This window comes from Planococcus citri, chromosome 4 (genome assembly GCF_950023065.1).
Source record: "Planococcus citri chromosome 4, ihPlaCitr1.1, whole genome shotgun sequence".
Classification (NCBI taxonomy): Eukaryota; Metazoa; Arthropoda; class Insecta; order Hemiptera; family Pseudococcidae; genus Planococcus; species Planococcus citri.
Genome location: NC_088680.1, coordinates 34,187,136 through 34,207,176, shown reverse-complemented (window position 1 = coordinate 34,207,176; position 20,041 = coordinate 34,187,136). Strand labels below are relative to the sequence as shown.

General features: G+C 33.1%; 1 protein-coding gene across 1 annotated transcript in view; it reads left to right on the top strand.

Annotated features, from left to right (window-relative positions):
* Positions 1-7,804: 7,804 nt before the first annotated feature.
* The window catches only part of LOC135844519 (pro-neuropeptide Y-like), a 29,857-nt gene continuing 17,620 nt past the window's right edge, over positions 7,805-20,041 (top strand). Inside the window, exons 1-2 of the mRNA XM_065362742.1 lie at positions 7,805-7,996; positions 10,830-10,862. Coding sequence (XP_065218814.1) covers positions 10,859-10,862 — 4 coding nt within the window. The 5' untranslated portion in view covers positions 7,805-7,996; positions 10,830-10,858. The remainder of the gene's footprint in view (positions 7,997-10,829; positions 10,863-20,041) is intronic.

The following is a 20,041-nucleotide window of genomic DNA, read 5'->3' as shown; positions in this document are numbered from 1 at the left end:
TATACTCTTACGGCTGGAATCTCTGCATTCCACGCATAGTTTTCAAAACGGATTTAAAAAAATTATATAATTTTTCACTTTTTAAAAACGTCAACTAAATTCGCCAAAGAAAACATCTCCACTGTTCATTTATAAGTGATATTTTTTATACTCGTTTCAACCCATTCATTCATGTGCAATCCACCTTGAAATCTGACTTTAGATCCACTAAAAATATGACCAACATATCACCCATTTTCGGACCATCGCCACATTGTGTCAATCAATCTATCTCGTGGTCATAGAACAATTAAGTGATTTTTCTACCACGTCATCATTATTTCACTCCAACTCATGAGCTACATATGAAAGTGCCGATACCAGCTGTTATAGATAAATTATTAATCTAGTCTGGACGAACGACTAGTCACGCCTGCTGACTCGTTTAACACTCGTTGCACAGCTCTCTACTGCCCTATCTCAATTTTATGAATGGGGATGACGTAAATTATTACGAAATACCATAATATTCATTTTTATGAAAACAAAATCAATTTTTAAACTGCAGAATTTTGAGTAAACTGTAGAATAAATCAAACTGGAACTTGAAAATGTAGGATAAAAAAATTTCCAACCCTTCTTTTCTCTCCTTAAAAAAAAATTAACATTTTTTTAAAAACTGCCTAAACATTTTAGAAAACAAATGAAATGAAAAAGTTGAAGCTTTCATAAATTTACCTATATTGATTTAGAATAATATAGATAAGGGAAAAAATGATCGCGAAAAATTCGATAATTTTTTTCAATCAAACTTCAAGATTAAATTCATGATTTAATTAGCTTTTTATTTACCTCTACGTATAAGTATCTTAAAAATCGCACACGTCATCTTTTCAAATTTAGATATATTTCTTGGAGCAATAAACTTGAAAAAAAAAAACTCGAAAAAACATTCACTTCGAAGTGTTTCAAGTTTTATGAAATTTTTCTTCCAAAATCGACGTAATTAAAGTCTTTATGATGAGAATTGAAGGGTATCTTAAGAAGTCATCGCTCGAAAAATGACGTCATTGTGATTCAAAATGTGTACTTACGTAGATACTTAAAAAATTTAGCAACATGAAAAGCTGTAGATAGTCTAGAATTTGACATAGGTACCTATACTGCGATCGACGTTCGAGTACCTACATAAAACTTCTATACCGAGGTAAGAAAATTTTTTGAATTGAATATCCATAACATTTGCTTCAATTTACCTATGTACGTACTTACATTATAAGCTTTTATCACCACCTGTAGCATACCTACCGTAATATTGTTCAGATTTTCATCAAACACCCACAACAATAATGCTCATTCGGGTATTTTTTCCTCCATTCATAGACAACATCGTATTTAAATAGTCTTACATCGAATTCGCTGGCCGGATATGCGATATACTATGAACCAGCGACGAATAAATTTTTCAACATACCTACATATAGGAGTCGAAAAGGAGAGTGCTTTTATAATACGTCAAACATCATTAAACAAACAAACGGCCCTGTCGCACTCGTAATGTTTATTTTCTGGCGGTTTTTTTTCACAAATTAATTTGGACGTAAAAAAAATATGATTATAGAATGTGGAACACATACACGGTATAACCCTTGAAATGAAAAACGCATATTTCTAATTATAGTGGTTGATGCGCGGGTAATTGAGTAACAAAGCGAGATACGTTTTAACGTCTTATACGTCGAATACGTATATAAAAACGTACCGTAGGTACGTGTTTAATTTATTAATTATTGTAAAATTTAATTTAGCATCTAGGTATAGTATGCAGTATATACTCTTATACGTATGTGTAGGTATCGCTTTGATGGCAAATTTAATAAACCCTAACGATTTGAAAAACTCCGACGAGAAAAAATTCATTTGGGAGCGTTAACAAAAAAAAACACACTCCGGTACTCAGTTCAAATAATCGATAAGTTTTTTCTCTGTTTCACTTTGCATCGTATATATACCTACGTTATACATTATGCATAAAAAATATTCGAAAAAATCTTTGATTTTTTTTTTCTTATTGTATCAGGTATTTATGAATTTTTCCGGCTGACAGAAAATACGAGTAATATACGAATTGTTTTTGGTCCTTCCGCCCCGATTCCCGGTTCCGTCGAGTTAATCAAGTTTACATATACTAAAAAATACGACAAGCCTCGGAGCGTTCTTGTAACAATGAGATGAAAATTTTCTAAAGAAAAGAAATAGGTACCCTGTTGCAAAATATTCGCAACGCATTTCGGTAAACGAAATCAAGTAATGAAAACGAATAAATATACGACTGGGCGAATCTATGCGTAAGTATATACGACAATTAGGTATACGAGATTTTTTGTAATTATTTTCTACAGTTACGTCGGCGTCTCTCCCTTTTTTTTTCATACTCCTCCGCTCCAGCCAACGTTTTTTTGGCTAAAAATAAGCACCTAATGTTGATTTTTTGTAGATAATTCGTCTTTTTTTCAATTTCCGTTGTAATTTGTTGTTTTTTAATTTCAGTCATTTTGTTTATACTCATCTATAGATAGATAGGTACCTATAGGTGCATAGCGTGTTAATACAGGAGGGTGTAACATGAAGAGAGAGGTTGTCTTGATAAATTAATGTGTTTGAAGTAATAAAGTGAGCAACAATCTTGCAGGTTTCAAAATAAGTTTGAATGATTTTTTTTACCAAGATATTTGCACTCTAAATTATGATGGTTTTATACTGGCTGGATCCTATGCTAGTTTTGGAGACGACTATGAAATTAAAGGTAAGGTAGGTATTCATTACTGCTTTATTTTCTACGAATATTCAAGTACAAAAAATAGCTAAATATCAATCAAGAAGATTACTCAACTCGTTAGAAATGAAAAAACGAACTCAGACATTCTACATACTGTGAAATAGGCCATAAATATTTAACACAAAAGGTTCAAAGGGGAAGTCTGTTCAGTCCATTCGTATACACAGCACTGATTTATTTATTTAAGGATTTTTAAAAATAGTCATGCAAAAGCTACGTATACTCTCAGAAAATGAAGTCTTGATTGAAAAGTTGTTTTAGCTTATTATTGGTCAATTTTACTAACATTCTTACACACTTCCAAATATCTGAAATTGTTGATTAGGTACCTACTCATACTATTTTTTCAAATTATTTATTTGAATGTGTTGAGTCCTCATGAAAACAATGAAAATATGTCCTCGGAGGTCCGTCTCACAGTTCCATTTTCACCTTTGAAACTGTTTTTGGGTTGAAAAATTTCAAGTTCTCAGCCTATTTAATGTTCTCCAGAAACAAACAAAAAAATCTACTAAATGGTTAATTATGAATTATGATGAATCAACCCCCTCCACCCTCTCCCCAATATAAATTCATCCTTAAAATCTAAACGTTTTATACATTTTTTTTTTTTTTTTTTTGAAAATGTATTCCAAATTTGAAAAATTTTCAGTATGTAGAATTTGTTTCCAGTAGTGGTCAAAAGTTGCAAACATTTCAGAACAATATCTTTGAAAAAATGTAAATTTTCATATCATGGTGATTTCAACTTATAAGTAGAGCTGGGATTTCTATGCAGAAATATGATGAAAATAAGCAAAACAAGTTATTTATAAATTCACAAATTATTATTTTGGGAAAAATTTTTCTTGGTGACATTCTAGCAGTGTTGCAATTTTTCTAACAAAAAAATCAAAATATATTTTTTGCAAAATTTCCGTAAATAATCATGCAAAAAAATGACCAAAAAATCCTCTAAAATATGCTAAAATGTGCAAAATGATATTGGGCTCATTCGTCAGAAAATTTCATAATTCGTGGAGATCCTACCAAATATGCACTTTTTATAACCCATAGAAAAATATGCAAACCATAAAAATCCCTGGCACAACATTATATTATTCAAAATAACCTGAAAATTGACTCTTTTTTTTATAAAGTTTTTTGCATTTTTGAAAAAATGAAAAAAACATAAGTAAAACATTCACCTGAAAGAAACATGTAACACCTTTTTATTATAAATTCTATTATGAGGTTTTTGATGGAGTTAATTCCATTTGGTAATTGGGCAACTCTGATTGAGCACAAGTGAGTATATTCACCTATATTTTGGATTGAAGGAGTTCAATTATTCTCACATTGCAAATTTTTTCAATCTGTCTGAAGTAGTACACTTATCAACATCACACCCCAGGTACCGAGGGACCACCAGTTATTTATTAGCCGAGCTAACAGATCATGCACGCCATCTGTTAGCAGAATCAAAAAGCTGAAACTGGTTTGAGCGTCTATAGAGGTCAACACTGAGGAGCTCAGGGTCTCCTAACAACCTGGCAGATGAGTCTTGCATGGTGTACTTAAAATAGCCGGATACAGGCTTGTCCGACCATACCAAGAAACCGGGCCGATGACCACAACCAACCCAAAAATGCTCACAAAACCGAGTGGACCGGACTGGACCTTGGACCTCTAAAAAAAATTATGTAAATATTAACTGAACAGATGACCCTTTTCAGAAAAAATAACAGGGATAGACCGAGACTGAAGACCTTTCTAAAAAATCAGACCAATGACTGCAGTTTGGACCCCAGTTATGCCCAATTTTTCAAATTTATAATGCCATTTTACATGCCTATTTCAAATGAATTTCCATTGTGATTTAATTTCTTTCGAAGTTTCAATAATGTTTATTGTTTTGAAAGTAAAAATCCAATTTTTCAACTCATCTTATGTGTTAGGAGGCTTTTTTCTTTCTGAAAAATGAAGACCGTTTTTTAGACCTGGGCCAACCCATGACCATGGTGAAAATTTCTGGTCAGGACTAGACTGGACTGACCTACAAAGTACAAAGACAAAAAATGCAGAACTAAATGACCAGACTGGACCGTTTGAAAGCTCCAAACTAGGACCTTGATTTTGGAGCAACCGCAAAACCTGAGAGGTCCTACAAGCCTGGCCGGATAACCGCAGGAGCTATCGGCTAATCTAACTACACATTACTAATTGCAGTTACTTTTGTTGGCGCGCGTAATCGACAAATAACTAACTACAGCTACCTGCTGATGCAGCAGTAAGTTAGCTTCAGTTCTCTAGGTGTCTCATCAATACATTTTGGTGACTCATCAAACAGATAAGAATGAAGCAAACATAACTTTTCCAATGAGAACTTGGTATAATCTCAGGCAGTGTAGTTATTTTAACTACAAGTTAGGTTAGAATAATCATTTGGCAGTGTAAGTATAATCTCAACAGCTAACGCAGTCATAACACGTATAACTGCTTTTGGATGAATGGATGAGTAATATTTGGTAGCTTACCGCACTCATCCAGCAACTAACGCAGATAACTTTTAACTACACCGTGCAGGACTCTGCAAACAACCCGGGCTAGCTCCAAGGTGCTTGTGTAGATATCACTAGTAAGCAAGTGGGAAACTAATAGTGGAAGCTTGAAAAATAAATTTCCATGAGATACAAAATCAACGTGATAGAGGCAACACCAACATAAAGGATGTTAGCCCAAATACCCAATTCAGCATAAGGGTGTGCGTTGATTTGTATGCGATACTACCTCGAGTGGTTATATGACTTGATGATTAAAGGCTATATCTATGAAGTCTGAAAAATTAGTCCAGAAATTTTTTTTTCAAGTCACAATCCACCACAAATTAGTGGACTGTCCAAAATATCGCGAATTGAGAAATAAGTTCAAACTACCAACTATACTTTACCAGTTTACCAGACGTTCTATGTACTTGAGGACCCAGAGACCATAGCCATTTAGCCAACCTATTCAAGTTTCTTCACTCCAGTAGACTTTTAACTCAACTGTAACCTTTTTACTTGCCGTGCCTCTGGCCTTTGTTGCAGTAAAGGCACGTTAATGGAAAAAAGTAAAAAGTAGGTAAGTAAGTAAAAAAAAATTGTTTAGAATTTTTTCTAATGAATTTGTAAGAATTCAAACTCTCGCATGACTCTTTTTACGACAGCATTCAGTGTTGTAGCCAAGGAGCCATTGACCTCCTCCCCCCTGGCGAGCGAAAATTTAAAATAAAACATGCAAAAATGAACGTTTTTTCGTTTTTTGAGCCCACTTTGTTGAAAAATTTCTGCTCACTTTACTTAAGCAGTAATTTCGCCTTCATTTTTATAAAATCATCATACATCACGAAAGGGTTTCAAAAAACTACCTCTAATTTCGATTTTTCATTCTGAAAAATCTGATTTTTCCCTCCCCCTCCCCCTCCCCTCACCCCTTGAGAAAATCCTGGCTACGCCACTGATTTCACAACCAAGTATTTCAACAATCTGAATTAAAAGGGAAAAATAATCGACCAAGAGAAATGTTTCAAGGAGAAAATAAAACTTGATAAATGCATATTTTTCGTTTTTCTGGGAATTTTATTCTATCTCACACCCTAGAAAATTAATTTGGAAAATATTCTGCAAATAACGCGTGAGAACAAATTTCAAACAATCAAGAACTCCTTCAAAACTGCTACGACACCACAAAAAAATTGTTCATTTTTAACAGATTTTCTTAATTTTAAAATTTGAATCCGCAGCAAGTTCTGAAACAATCAAGACTGACAGAAAAAAACGCTTAAAAATCCAATCGTGAGGGTTTAAATTGATTGAACTACCAAATTTTAAAATCATGCTCCGATCGATTTGAAATCAGCCACTCTGCAATCAGAGCAAATCTGAAATCAATTTTTCTGTCAAAAATATTGGATCTATATTTTAACCTTCAGGCACTTTTTCCTTCCTATAACAGATTTAAAAAATGCATTTTCCAGCTCAAAATCAATAAATCATGAAAAACAACAAATTAAAACAAAATAAAAGTCCATCGTAACGTATCGTATAGACAAATTATTACAAAACTCGCATAATCATTTTATGCATGATAGTGTGGATGAAATGCTTAACTTAGGGGACCATACAGTACATAGAATAACCTTATTAATATCAAACACCTTTTAAAGTATAAGTACCTATCTATGCATATTACGCGAACGCAGCGCAGCATATTTATCATCCCGTAAGCAAAAATTAGCGAATATGTTTAATAACTTCTAAACTCGACTTTCAACTTTTGCTGATGAACAACGGATAAATAGCTTAGTATAGTGAAAAACACGAGACCGATACGGCGCAATCCACAATGAAAATACGTCAAAAGAGTAAACATATGGAAAACAGTTAATCCTATTTATGCGCACCCTCGTGTATGATCTTAGCCATCCTATTCCTGTTACGAATTCTTTTTTTAAAAAATCTTAAGACAAAACGTTCACTTTGACCAAAGAAAAAAATGTAAAATAAAATAAAAAATTATGTAAAGCAAAGTAAGTGTGCATAGGTAAGGTAGGTACTCGGAATTGCATAAAACCTGGAAATTTAATTCAAATTAATTCCACGATTCGTCGATTCCAAATCCCTCCTTTTACCATCCTCGCAGGAATCACTTCACTTCTGTGTAAAACACCATAATACGACTTTTAATTTTTGTTAAATCTTTTTCAATTTATTCTATAATTTTTCATTTATTTTTTCGTCGATAAATTTGGTACAAAATAAAAATATAATTACGTTTGATTTTCACTTTTTTTTCCTCTCTCTCAAACGAAACACTTCTCGAGCTAGATTAGTAACTTTATCAACAAAGAATATAACCTAATACTGTGTGGTAAAGGCGCAACGGTACCTCTACCAGAACTACCCCCACCCAAAAGTGATGAAAAGGGGGATGTAACTAGCTATTATGAACACTGCTACAGTTTCCTCTTTATATTAGCGACCAGTACTGTTCAAGCTTCAGGTTGACTTTTCGAAATAGGTACTACATACAAACACGAGTGCGAAATTTTTCATTTTCGTTGGTCAGTTTTAAAAAAGTTTATTTTATTTTTTAGTTTAATTTTTTTTTTAATACGAAACGAAGGATAAAAATTTTCGCAAAAATTTACATCGATAGGTAATTATTTTTAATAATTATTCATTTTCGTTTTTTGTTTTTTTTTTGGTTTTAAAAATAAGAGTGTAGTTTAGAATATAGGTATATATTTCATTTTATTTTATTTTTCCAAATACCTATAATGGTGTAAATACATGCGCAACAATTTGCCACGTGCCACGCTATATCGCTTAATTTCAGTTTATTTCATTTGTAAGATTTGATTTTCGCGTCGGTCTTATTTTATAGTTTAATTTTAAACCGGAGCCAGTTTTATAAAAATTTATTGAACGGAAGACGTAATAAGTTGTGAAGGTACAGGTACCTATACTCGTACTTACCTAGTAAAACTAAAAGTATAACGTATAACGAGCTCGTAAACCCACAGGTGATCGGGTACTAAAAATTATTATAAATGATTTCTCATCCGCGATAAAGAAAAAATTAATTCTTAACCATATGACGGTTATAGAAAGAGAGTTTAATATGCGAAAAAATAATGAATAAATGAATAGGTGATGTTGAAAGGAGGACGGTATTAAAGACTAAAAAGTCTTGCCTACCTACTCTTTTACGAAGGGTGAAAAAAACTTCGGCTTATGTAAAAATTAACCTTACTTCTTTAAAATTAAACTTTTCTCGCACCCAAGTTCAACATTGTCATTCTAAAATGTACACAACTTAGAAGAACAATGTCACTTTAGATTTTACGAAAACGAATTTTAAACTTTCAAATTAATTTCTCGCTCATAAATCAAATGAAAGGGTGAGGCTGTATATATCGTCGTGTCGCCAAGTCTGGTAATTCTTTGTAATAGGTTAAAAGCATAATGTAACTGTTGCGAAAATTCAAGTCAGTCAACTATTTTTGATATTGTTTGCAATGTACCTAGACTACCTACAGAAAAATATTACGTCACTAACATACCTTATTGTACTAAACATTCTATAGGGTAGATTTTACACGTATACCTTCATACCTTTGCTTATTCCAGCTTTTGTGCCATTCATATGAACATTACATCTTGCATGAGTCTACGAACACGTTAGACGTAGATAAAAATGTGCCTGCCTACTTGAAAATTTTCGAAAAAATTTCGGGAAAATGCGAAGTTCTGAAAAACTGCAAATAAAAATACAATTTTATGCATTTTCTAAAAAAGTGAAAACTCACGTTGTTGGCTTTTTTTATTTTCATTTTCAGTTTGTTTTAGTTTAAATATCAAGATGTTCAGATGAATTCAGAATTTACAAATGACCAGATTAAATTTTTACGTAATTTTTGGGCTATCAATGTACCTACCTACCTATGCAAAATAAGATTATTTATCTACTTATATGTACCTCTCAGATTTTTGCTTATGAAAGAAAAGTAGAAATTATTGTAATGCAATGACAATAACATGACCATATGACTCTAAATGAAATTGTTTGGAAAACTTGAACATAAAGAGGAATTTCTAGGCATAGGTACATGGAAAAAATCAGTGTTTTTTAGACGTTTTGGCAAAAAAATTCATAAATTTCTCAACAGTTTTGAAAAAAATTACGACTATCTGACTATTTTATCAAAAAACTACTTCCCGAGAATTTTGACGAAAAAACATCACAATTTTTCGTCAATTCGCCAAAAATTGATACCTCTGACAGTTTTGATAAAAAATGGGAATTTTTTGACAATTTCAGCAAAAACAGCATTTTCTTGAGCAATATTGGCAAGAACAGGACTGTTTGACGATTTTTGAAAAAATTGGCCCATTTTAATACCTAATCTTACCAGAAATGGACACTTTTTAATAATTGTGCCAAAAATGGGCACTTTTTGACTATTTTGCCAAGAATTGACGCTTTTTGACACTCTTCCCCAAAAAATTGACACTTTTTGACTTGGGGGCAAATTTAATTTAAAAAAACAAAACCTTGAAAGCAAATTTAAAAAAAAAATTTTGTCTGACAATTTTTAAACAAAAATAGGACTTTTTAAACGTGAAAATATTTTTTTTTGAATTTTTGTGGTGGGAAGGGGGTACAAAAAGTTGTGGACGTACAACTTTCGAGAATTGGCGTGCCCCCAAAAAAAGAAGTGACCAAAAAAGCCCTGCTTATCTACCAGAGAAATTCATAATGCCAACGTCTTCTTTTATCAATGAAAAACATCGTGCCAACATCTTTTTCTGTCGTTTAAAAATGTTGTGCTTACTACCTAAATTGTCGTTCTTAAACCACTTGTTATACCTATAGTTCTAATGACTGTCGTGCAAACCACCTTTTATATCGTTCAATTATATATTTCCCAAGAAAAATAGTTGGAGTAATCCAATCAACCACTTAAGTAAATCTAGGAACTGGGCAAACATGCACATGAGACCTTTAAATGGATTGGTCATGTTATGGAAGAGACAGGGTTATTCTGAAACTAGAGAATTGCAATGTAGACCCCATTTTAAAATGTGGTTCAATCGTTTTCAAAAATTCAAAAATAAACACTTTCTGACTGACTTGAAAAGCATCGTTTTTTATGTTATTTTGAATCGATCCTTCAAAAACTTCTTCATTTTAAAACCATAATTTCATTACAGATTTTCAGTTTTGAAAACGTTAAATTTCGTCAAAGAACGTACCTACTTCTTTTACTGTAAAATCTACTATCTCTTCTCTATAACTATCTTGCATGATTGTTCTTCACTGGAATCAGATTATAGCTCGCAGTTCACTGCCTTCTGTTTTGTAACATTCGTTGGCGACCAGAATTACACAAAACAAGGAAAGTCAAAATATTTTGGAATTTACACCTACCTACGAGAGAAAGGACCCACTCAATCACATAATACAATTAGACACTTTAATGTTACAGATACCCAGAGCTCAATAATAATCCACAAAATGGGTAAGTCAAGTTTGAATTCTGTCCAATGTCAAAATTACAAAATTCGAAAAAAAGTTATACTTAAATAGGTACTCGTATAAATCTCTGTTGCATTAAATGTCATTATTGGATGGGAGGGGGAGGGAATGGGGTTAAATAAAATGATTAACTAAATACCTATAGGAAAAGGCTAATCGTTCAGTCACCTCGAGAGTATAATATTCGTGTTCAGTAAGCCTTTTTATACCTACGCGTTCGATTGCAAATTTTAAATTGTTTGCCTATTTGCATATCATTTCGTTGCTTTCTGTCACGTTCTATCGCATCAATCGCGATCACGTAGCGATATAGACATTTTAGATACACTTTTATTGATAATATATGCTTCAAATTTCCACCTTTATAACGAGAGAAAAGTGCCAATCTTTCTTTTTTAAATACCTCCCTATACACCTTTTACTATTCATATGTGTGTAAAAAGGTAATCATTTTTTTCAAATTTCGATTCGATTCTTCTCTTTATAAGTAAATAGGAATATTCACTTGTATAGATATCTTATTTTCTTTCTTCTATGTGTTATCTATTAAATTAAATTTAGTGAGGTACCTTCCTTTAAAATAAAATTGTAAGTGGTGAGTGGAGATTTAGTCATGCAACATAAGAAACATTATTGCGAGTAAATCGCAATCATAGAATGTAAAGTGTAAACTTCGATTACCTCTCAGAAAATGTCAAGTATGTTTTCAACAAAATAAAATATGCATAAGCATAAAGTATTGAATCCGTTTTTATAATTACTTATGTAAGATTCTTTCAAAATACCTTTGTTCTGAAATTGTGTAATAAAATTGAAATTTTTAAACTTGACGCCTCTGAGGGAGAGAGAGCGTAAAATTTTGACATGAAACGTTTGATTTTTTTATTCCTTTCTTTGAGATACTCGCCTAATTTCACAACAATATTTTACACATTCGAATTTTTCAAATTTTAAAATACCTACCTATCTGATTTTCAAAAATTGGGGAATCCATAAACTAGGATCAGATTGTACACTAATTTTAAATTAATTCAATTTTGTCAGGTCAATGACCCAGGAAACGATGAGGCTTGGAACAGATCTAACCTGGGCACCAAATCGAGAAAAAAAACGTCACTTTATAGCAGAAGTGTTTTTGATTTTTTGATTTAAAAAAAAATAGAGAGAAATGAAGGTAGGTAGTCTTCTCTTCAATCTTCAAGGAAAGTTTTAAATCATCGATATGTTTTTGAAACTTCAGCGTAAAATTTTCATCGATAGGAACATTATGGGATTTTTCCAAGTTTTCAAAAAACTTAGAAAAATGCCCGAAAGCCATTTTTTGAAAGGTCGACATAATTTTAGCTATTGAATAATTTTTTTTTCAAATTCTTAAAAGTCTCACAATGTTGAGAATTTACTGCAATTTTTTGAAGTTCTCAAAAGTCTGACCCCATATTCTGACATCACGATTCAATGGTAAAATTATTTTTTTTTCAAAATGAAGGATAATTCAATGCAAAATCACCCCCATCAAAGCAAACATATTTTTGAATCAATAGTGCCCCCCCCCCATTACAAAGCTTTTTCAGGATAGGCACATAATTTCATCAATATTTCGGTCCCATTTTTGACATGATTTTAAGCGTTAATAAAAAAGAAAACACTCTCTTTGCAAACTAGATCTTTGTTTTCTTCATTTTTTAGACAACATCTTTTTTTTTCAGGAGGTTTTCATTTTTGCTCAACTTAAGAACACTGTCTAATGGCATTTTTTTAAAATCACGTATTACTTTTTTTCAGTTCGTTTTTTAAAAAATGTTTTAAAGAAAGGCTTATTTTAATTTTCCGACATTTCGACATCATTTTTCTTTGAAAGCTCAATTTTTTTGTGATTTGGCTATTTAAAAGACAGGTGAGAAAAAAATGAGAGTAAAATCTCTTCCCAGCTTCGAACTACTTTTCTAAATACCCTCAGCCAAAATTCAGGACTTCATTGCACTTGGAAAATTTTCGAGTTTTGGTGGAAGTAAAAAATAATTAATAACTATAATAAGCCTTATACCTATCATTTAATTAATATTTCAAGTACACTATTTTGCTTCTTTGAATTTCTCAATTACGAGTATTCAACTTGTTATTTGCGAATTGTATTTACCTATAAGACATGATACGAATTGCTCTGCTACTTATATCTAATGTCATCTAATGACGGAGAGGAAATGAATCGCGACCGATACACACAAACACAGCATCCCTATTTCCAAAACCAAAGTCTTTCTTATCGAGTTATTTGCTCCTAAAGAGCTATTTGACCTTAGGTAATTTTATGGAATCCGTTGCGAGTGAGTTCAAAGCTTATTTCGCTCTTCTCAATTAAATACGAAAATTACCTCTAATAAACGCATAATAATATTCCAACCCACCAGCAAGTTCGCAACTTTACACTTTTCTGAGAGAGTAGGTATTTATAGTTAACTGAAATAGGTAATTATCCTGCCAGTCATGTACCTAGCTCTATTTTAACCTTTGTGTGGAAAAATTCATCAGGTTACCCATTGTACTGAGAAGTACATACATGTTGACAAGCCACCTTTTATTTACAGTATAGGTACGTACATATGAAATTTGTGTCCCAAATAATCGCGCAAAATGAACCCACAAAATATGTATAGGTGGGTCGTTGTTCGCTGGTGTTGCACTTCGATGATGAGGCACCTGTGGCAATGGCATAGCACTTTTTTCAAATGACACGTTCGATTACAAAGGCTAAAAAACCGCAATGCTTTGACAAAATGACATATTTCTATACACGAGTTCGCTAAATCGATGGGTACAAATTGCCTCCCCTCTCCATTCCCGTCCCCCGAAACAGAGTTCTGTAGCGAGAACTATGAACTCACATACATTTACTACGTACCTACCCAGAATGTGAAAAACATAAGTACCTACATTACATAGGTAGTGGTACATGAGACGAGAGATACGAGTAGGAAAAAAAAGGAAAGAAAAGAAACACAATGTTTTGTTCTAAATGTGCAATTTGGCTCATATCATACCCTATAGTAAAGGATACTACAGTGCATAACGTTCATGAGGTCGTCACGGGGTTAATTTAACGTGAACGCATTACGGTGCTGGTCGAGCCCATTCCAAAACTATGAAGAACCAATTACTATGCATACTACTACAGCGAAAATATTAACGGGTGTTTGGCGAATGTAATGAAAGTTTATAGCAGACAAGTACATATTTGGAGTAAACCGAATATCATACGACTTAATAGAACTATTCGAGGCGAAGGACTTTGCATTACATTTTCGAAAATTTGCAATGCAGCCGAAAAATCACCATTGGTATTACCTACGCTTCTTGCGCTAATAATTAACCCATAACTTCAAACTACCTTTATAACTTAGTTAAAATATTCGAATTAATGAACCATTAGATGACTCCTTGTCCTTATTATAAATGAACTCGAATCTATTCTCTCGACTTGATAGCAATATAGGTGTACCTCTACCTACCTGTTCCGCGCCACGGCGCGTCGGTCGTCGTACGTATTTCCAGGTAATGAAAATATTAAACGATACAGGCTAATTTCCCTACTGAACTCATCACGAAAATGATACCTACCTATGCTTAAAATTTACGAACGACGTTCTCATGATTTTTGTAAAAAAACTCGGCTCAATTTTTCATAAATTATATCTATACGTTGGCGGCGCGGCGTCGTCGTGTCAGACTCAGACTCAAAACGTGTAAATGTAAAATACTGATAAAAAGGAGTGCAATTTTGACGTTGAAGATAAATGTAATTAAGTTTTTAAAATTATCTGCGATACTATCTAGGCTATACGCGCATTGAGGACGCGACAAACTAACAGTGGAAGACCGCGTGTAATTTGATTAGCAAAATAGATGAAATAAATTTCGCCCTAATATGACGCGTGCTTGTACTCGTAGTAAAACGGTAATAAAATTTCCTTCATTTTTGTCACACCTACGATAGTCGCCTTGAAAAAGAATCATTTTTCAAAATATTATGTACCTCTACCTACCTAGACCTACACATACAATATTATGGGTAGGTAACCTAACCTTAACCACCACGTGTATCGTCGTGGACGTCAACGTGTGTTATATTATGTCGGACTGTCGTCGGAGGCCTGCAGGCGAATCGGCGAATAAGTTTCTAAATTACAACCCTTTGAAAGTTTCTGAAACGTTGCTTTTCTGTTTCCTATTATGACTACACTGATTTTCAACTACCTAATCATAAAAAAGACACTTCGTACGTATACGTAGGCATACTTTTCAAATCATTCAATTTTGAACAGAAAAAGATTTTTAAAAAATGTGTATTTTTTGCATCTTGGGCCAAGTGCATCAAATATTTCTTTGACAATCAAAATGGAAAAAGTCTCCTTAAATTATAAATCATTAATTTGCATAAGTTAAGTACTCTTTCTTTTATCAAAACCAGACTGTCTTTTTTTACCACAATTCAACTACCTACCTTGTTGAAAGTTATTTGAAAAAAATTGTAGCTCTTGAAGTATACCCCAGAAATGTCAAAAGTTCAAAACATCAAAAGATATCTTTTCTGAATCTGGAAACTTTTTTTGTAATGCAGTGTTTCACTGTTTCCAACTTTTTGGTCATGATCTTATCAATTTCAAAAAATGGGAAAAATTCAAAAATTGATGGCCATTTTTGTAAACTATTGTTTGAAATTGGCAATGACTAAAAAATTAGAGTTACCTGATACCAAACGTGTCACAGGGTAGTGTTCTGAGACCAATTCTGTATTTAATGTACATATTGTACATAGCTGATATACCAATATTAAAAGCAACTAAAACTGCAATGTTTGTTGATAACACAGTAATTCTGTCAGCTCATTCATCCTGAGCCCAAGCAACAGAAAATCTACAAAAAGTCTTTAATGGAATCACAAAATAGGCAGATGAATGGAAAATTAAGCTGCATGAGCAAAAGTCAACTCATATCATATTACATTTGCTAAGAGAAAATGCGATTTTCATCATTCCATCTAGGTAGGCAGTAGGTGCATTAAACTGAATAAAATTTCAGTTTCCTGTTATGGAAAACACGGCTTCAAACCCGACCATTTTCAGGTACAGGTATCAGGTATGGGTATAGTTTTTTTTCTCAGAGAATCCTGCATGGATTCAGGTGTGGATATTCCAAAAATTTTTGGGTATGGGTACAACTATTCTTTGTCTCATTTTTTCTGGTACAGATAAAGGTATAGAAATTGATGGGTCATTTGACTTTTTGTTCTGGGTAATCACTAATCAGGTATTGGTACAGGTACTGCCCAGGTATAGGTTCAAAGACAGAAAAGTTTATGAAGCTCAACAATTTCCTATTTGCTAAAAATTTCATTTACAATAAATTTTTGAGCTTCAAAAACTTTTTGAATTTTAGAGTAAGAAAAAAAATGATCACAGCATTTGTTTATTTTTTGACGTAGTATTCATTTCCACTTTCATTTAATTTCATTGCAATTTTTATTTGCACTGAAAGCCACTTATTATTATCATTCATCATGGTTAATATTGTTATCAATCGCTTTGTTATTAAAATTGTTCAGTCCCAATTTTTTATATCTAATTGCATAGAAATTCCAGCGGTTATTGTGATTGGAGCATCGGATAATGTTATCATTGTCCTTTACAGGACATTGGAAATCACATTTTTGTGGTACCCTAACAGGGTGAGGCAAATGCCTATTGCCACTGCGATTATTCTGGGGAATCGACGTTGTTTTGAGCTTTCACGTAGTAGTTTCCCATTGCTTTCTACGCTATCTACAAAGTAGCTCATTCATCACTAGCCAGGTTTTTACAACCCTGAGTTCCGTAATCCCCGCTACCTATAGTTGCTTAACCAGTTACAGCTTTTTGATACCAGCAACAGATTGCGTGCATTTCTGGTGCTTGGAGCTATATTTCAACATTAAAAAAAACGCCAAGTTGAAGCTGACTTTTTGGATGCAGGATCCAGGAAACCTTCTGCTCATGCGCTAAATATGATGCTTACAGGGCTGGTGGAAAGAGAGATGGTTCACTGATTCAGCATTGCAGTTGCTAGTTGCTACACAGTTGACATCACTCCTACCACCATTGACCTTTTAGTTAGGTACCTAGACAGCTACTCATACACAAAATTATCCCGCTGGTTATGTCGCCAACTCTGTCAATTTCAAATTGGAAACAAACGCATCTGCGCATGTCTCAGGAAATAAGTGTGTATTTTTGTTGTCAGTGGAGTAGTGGTGGAAGTGGGGGTGCTGGTGGTGTTTCCATTTCCTGTTTACAAGCATCAATTCCTGAGACATGCGCAGATGCGTTTGTTTCCAATCTGAAATCAACAGAGTTGGTGACATAACCAGTGGGATAATTTTGTGTATGAGTACTGAGTAGCCGTCTAGATAATTAAAAGGCCGATGCCTACTACAACCAACTGAACCTACCATGCAACCAACCCTAGTAAGTACACAAAGTGTAAAGTGGCACATGCGCAGAACGTTTCCTGGATTCTGCATCCAGAAAGTCGGTTTCATATTATGCCCTGATTTGAAGTATTCGTCCACGTTTTTAACTGATTTTAATGGATTTTTATTTTGTGTTTTCATGTACTTAGGTAATTTTAAGATGTTTCTAACACCTTTTTTTTCACTTTGTTTTTGCCTAGTTTTTCTGAAATTTCAGAAGTGTATTCTGATTGACATCATTTTTTTAATACTTACTTTTTTTGTATTTTTTTGAAGTCTAAACCTATTTTCAGCACTGTTTTTTGACAATTTTTGCAAAATTTTAGTTCAAGTAGTGGTGCAAAGTTATTAATGTGAGCTTACATCGATTAAATTGATGTACATCGAAATTCAAAACTGATGTTTTTTTAGAGGGAAAATCTGGGAAAATTGGGCATGTTTTACAGTGATGAAACAACATAATTCATTAATTCGTCAAGTTCCAGCAAAACTGCATTTTTCTTGCTGTTTTCACGAGTCAAGTACAATTTTTCAACAAGGCATTCTGGTTTTTATAAAATTAAGTCCAAATTGCAGTTCAAAAACCCAGTTTTTTAACAAATTTTTGCAGTTTTGATATACATCAATGATCGAAATGTTACATCGATGCACATCGAAATCTTCTTACATCAATATATTACATTCAATATAATTATACTTACCTATCGATAACGTTGCACCACTATAGTTCAGTGACTGTTAATGCACTTTTTAGAGGTAGAATGTATTCGTAAACTATCCAAATAAACACTATAAAAAATTCTTCCAAAAAATTCACTTTTTTCAATCAGTTTGTGTTATCATGCAGCCCCTTTAATTTTAAGGTATAGACATCCTGTATACCTAATGTAACTTACCTTCTTCAATTCGGAGCGGTATCATCAATGATAGTAATCAAATCAAATTTTACCTCATTTTTGTGTTTTGTATTTGTATGTATGTACGTACATGGTATACTTACCTAAGTACTTTAAAAAATCCAAAATTGAAACGCAACTCAGGTAGGAAGGGTTTATAAAACTATGAAAAAGCTTCATAGATGAATCATTCCCAAACATCGAAAGCTAATTACTTACGCAGGTTCCTTAAAATTTCGAGAATCATTTATAAACCATTGTTAGGTAGGTACGTGAATTTGAATTTTTTCTAACAACATTGAACCGTATTTATGACGTAACCTAAATTGATAGAAAATTATTTGATTTCCTCATCAGTTGACTGCGTATTTTTTTAGAGAGTGAGATGTGAGCGTTATGAACAAGGAAAAATCACCAAAAAAAACAAATTCAATTACCTATTGAATACATCGAGAAATACCTTCTATGAGAAAAAAAAAGACGAGACACTGAAAGAGAATTTCAAACTACCTACAGGAGAAAAAACGCGACAAGCCGCATTTCTTCATCCCCTACTCTTTTTTTTACAAGGGAATAATGTAGGGGAAAAGTAGTAGGTAGGTAGAGGTACGTTTCACCAATTCAATCCAAGATTCAGGACCAACTGTTGCTCCATTTTTGGGCTCATTCTTCGTTTAATTAATGAAGAAGAAAACTTGAAAAATAAACAATTAATTTTTTGATATTTTCATCCTTATAATATAACGTCGCGAACAGGTAGGTAGCTTTTTGACAATTACAGTATATTGTCGATGCGAAAAAGAGGACGGTAATTAAAAGAAATTAAGAAAAATATTCGTATCTTTTTAATTATTACTTTGTGTTTTCGACTAAATATACGAATAAAATAAACGCCTCGGATTAGCGTTGGTAATTGTTTAATTAAATTTTTTTTGTCGTTATGTTGTAATTCTCGACTTCTCCAGACTTGGATGCTGGGGGTTTCGATCAACTCAGTATCCATGGAAGCGTTAAACGTGTATAAAAAAGTAATTAAAATAGTTACAGGTAATTTTCAAAGTGCGTGGTGCTGATTGAATTTCGCAATAGGTACCTATAGCAATAAAGCAAACAAGGATAGGACGAATAGGTTATTACAAAGTTGACAATTTTTTGCCTGTTGTTGAGGCAGGCAGATAGGCATAAAATGAAGTTGATGATATGCAGTGGGCGATCGTAAATACTCATTTTAGCAGCCAAATTTCACATCCTTCAAAAAAAAAAAGTCATTAATTTCATCAATTGCTCGTAATTCTTAAAGTGGAAAGCAGATAGAATTTAAAGCTTGATATGATGACATCCGCGAAAGGATTAGGTACTCTTCGTAAGGAAAAAGAATAATGAGATAATACAGAGCGAATTCGCTGTAAGGAGGTATGTAATTTGAGGAGTGCTACTGAAGCCATAGACTATTTATAGCTAAGGCTTAGGAGCCTTGTGGCCAAAGTTGTCCCTTATACCACCACTTATCCCTGAATCATTCCCCTGTTGTTGAATTTTGATTGCTACACTAGATATCCTGCAGTCATGTTCACGGAAGATGACAATTCAACATTCATATTCGAAACATGCCTAATTTAGTTATAAATTATACGATACCTAAATCGCATTAACTACTCTCGCTACAACTTAACTCTTTGTCTAATTAAAGAAAAGGGATTTTACCGGAGGCGATTGTTTTCTCGTTTACTGGATGGTCAAAAGACAAAAGAATGACATTGCGTC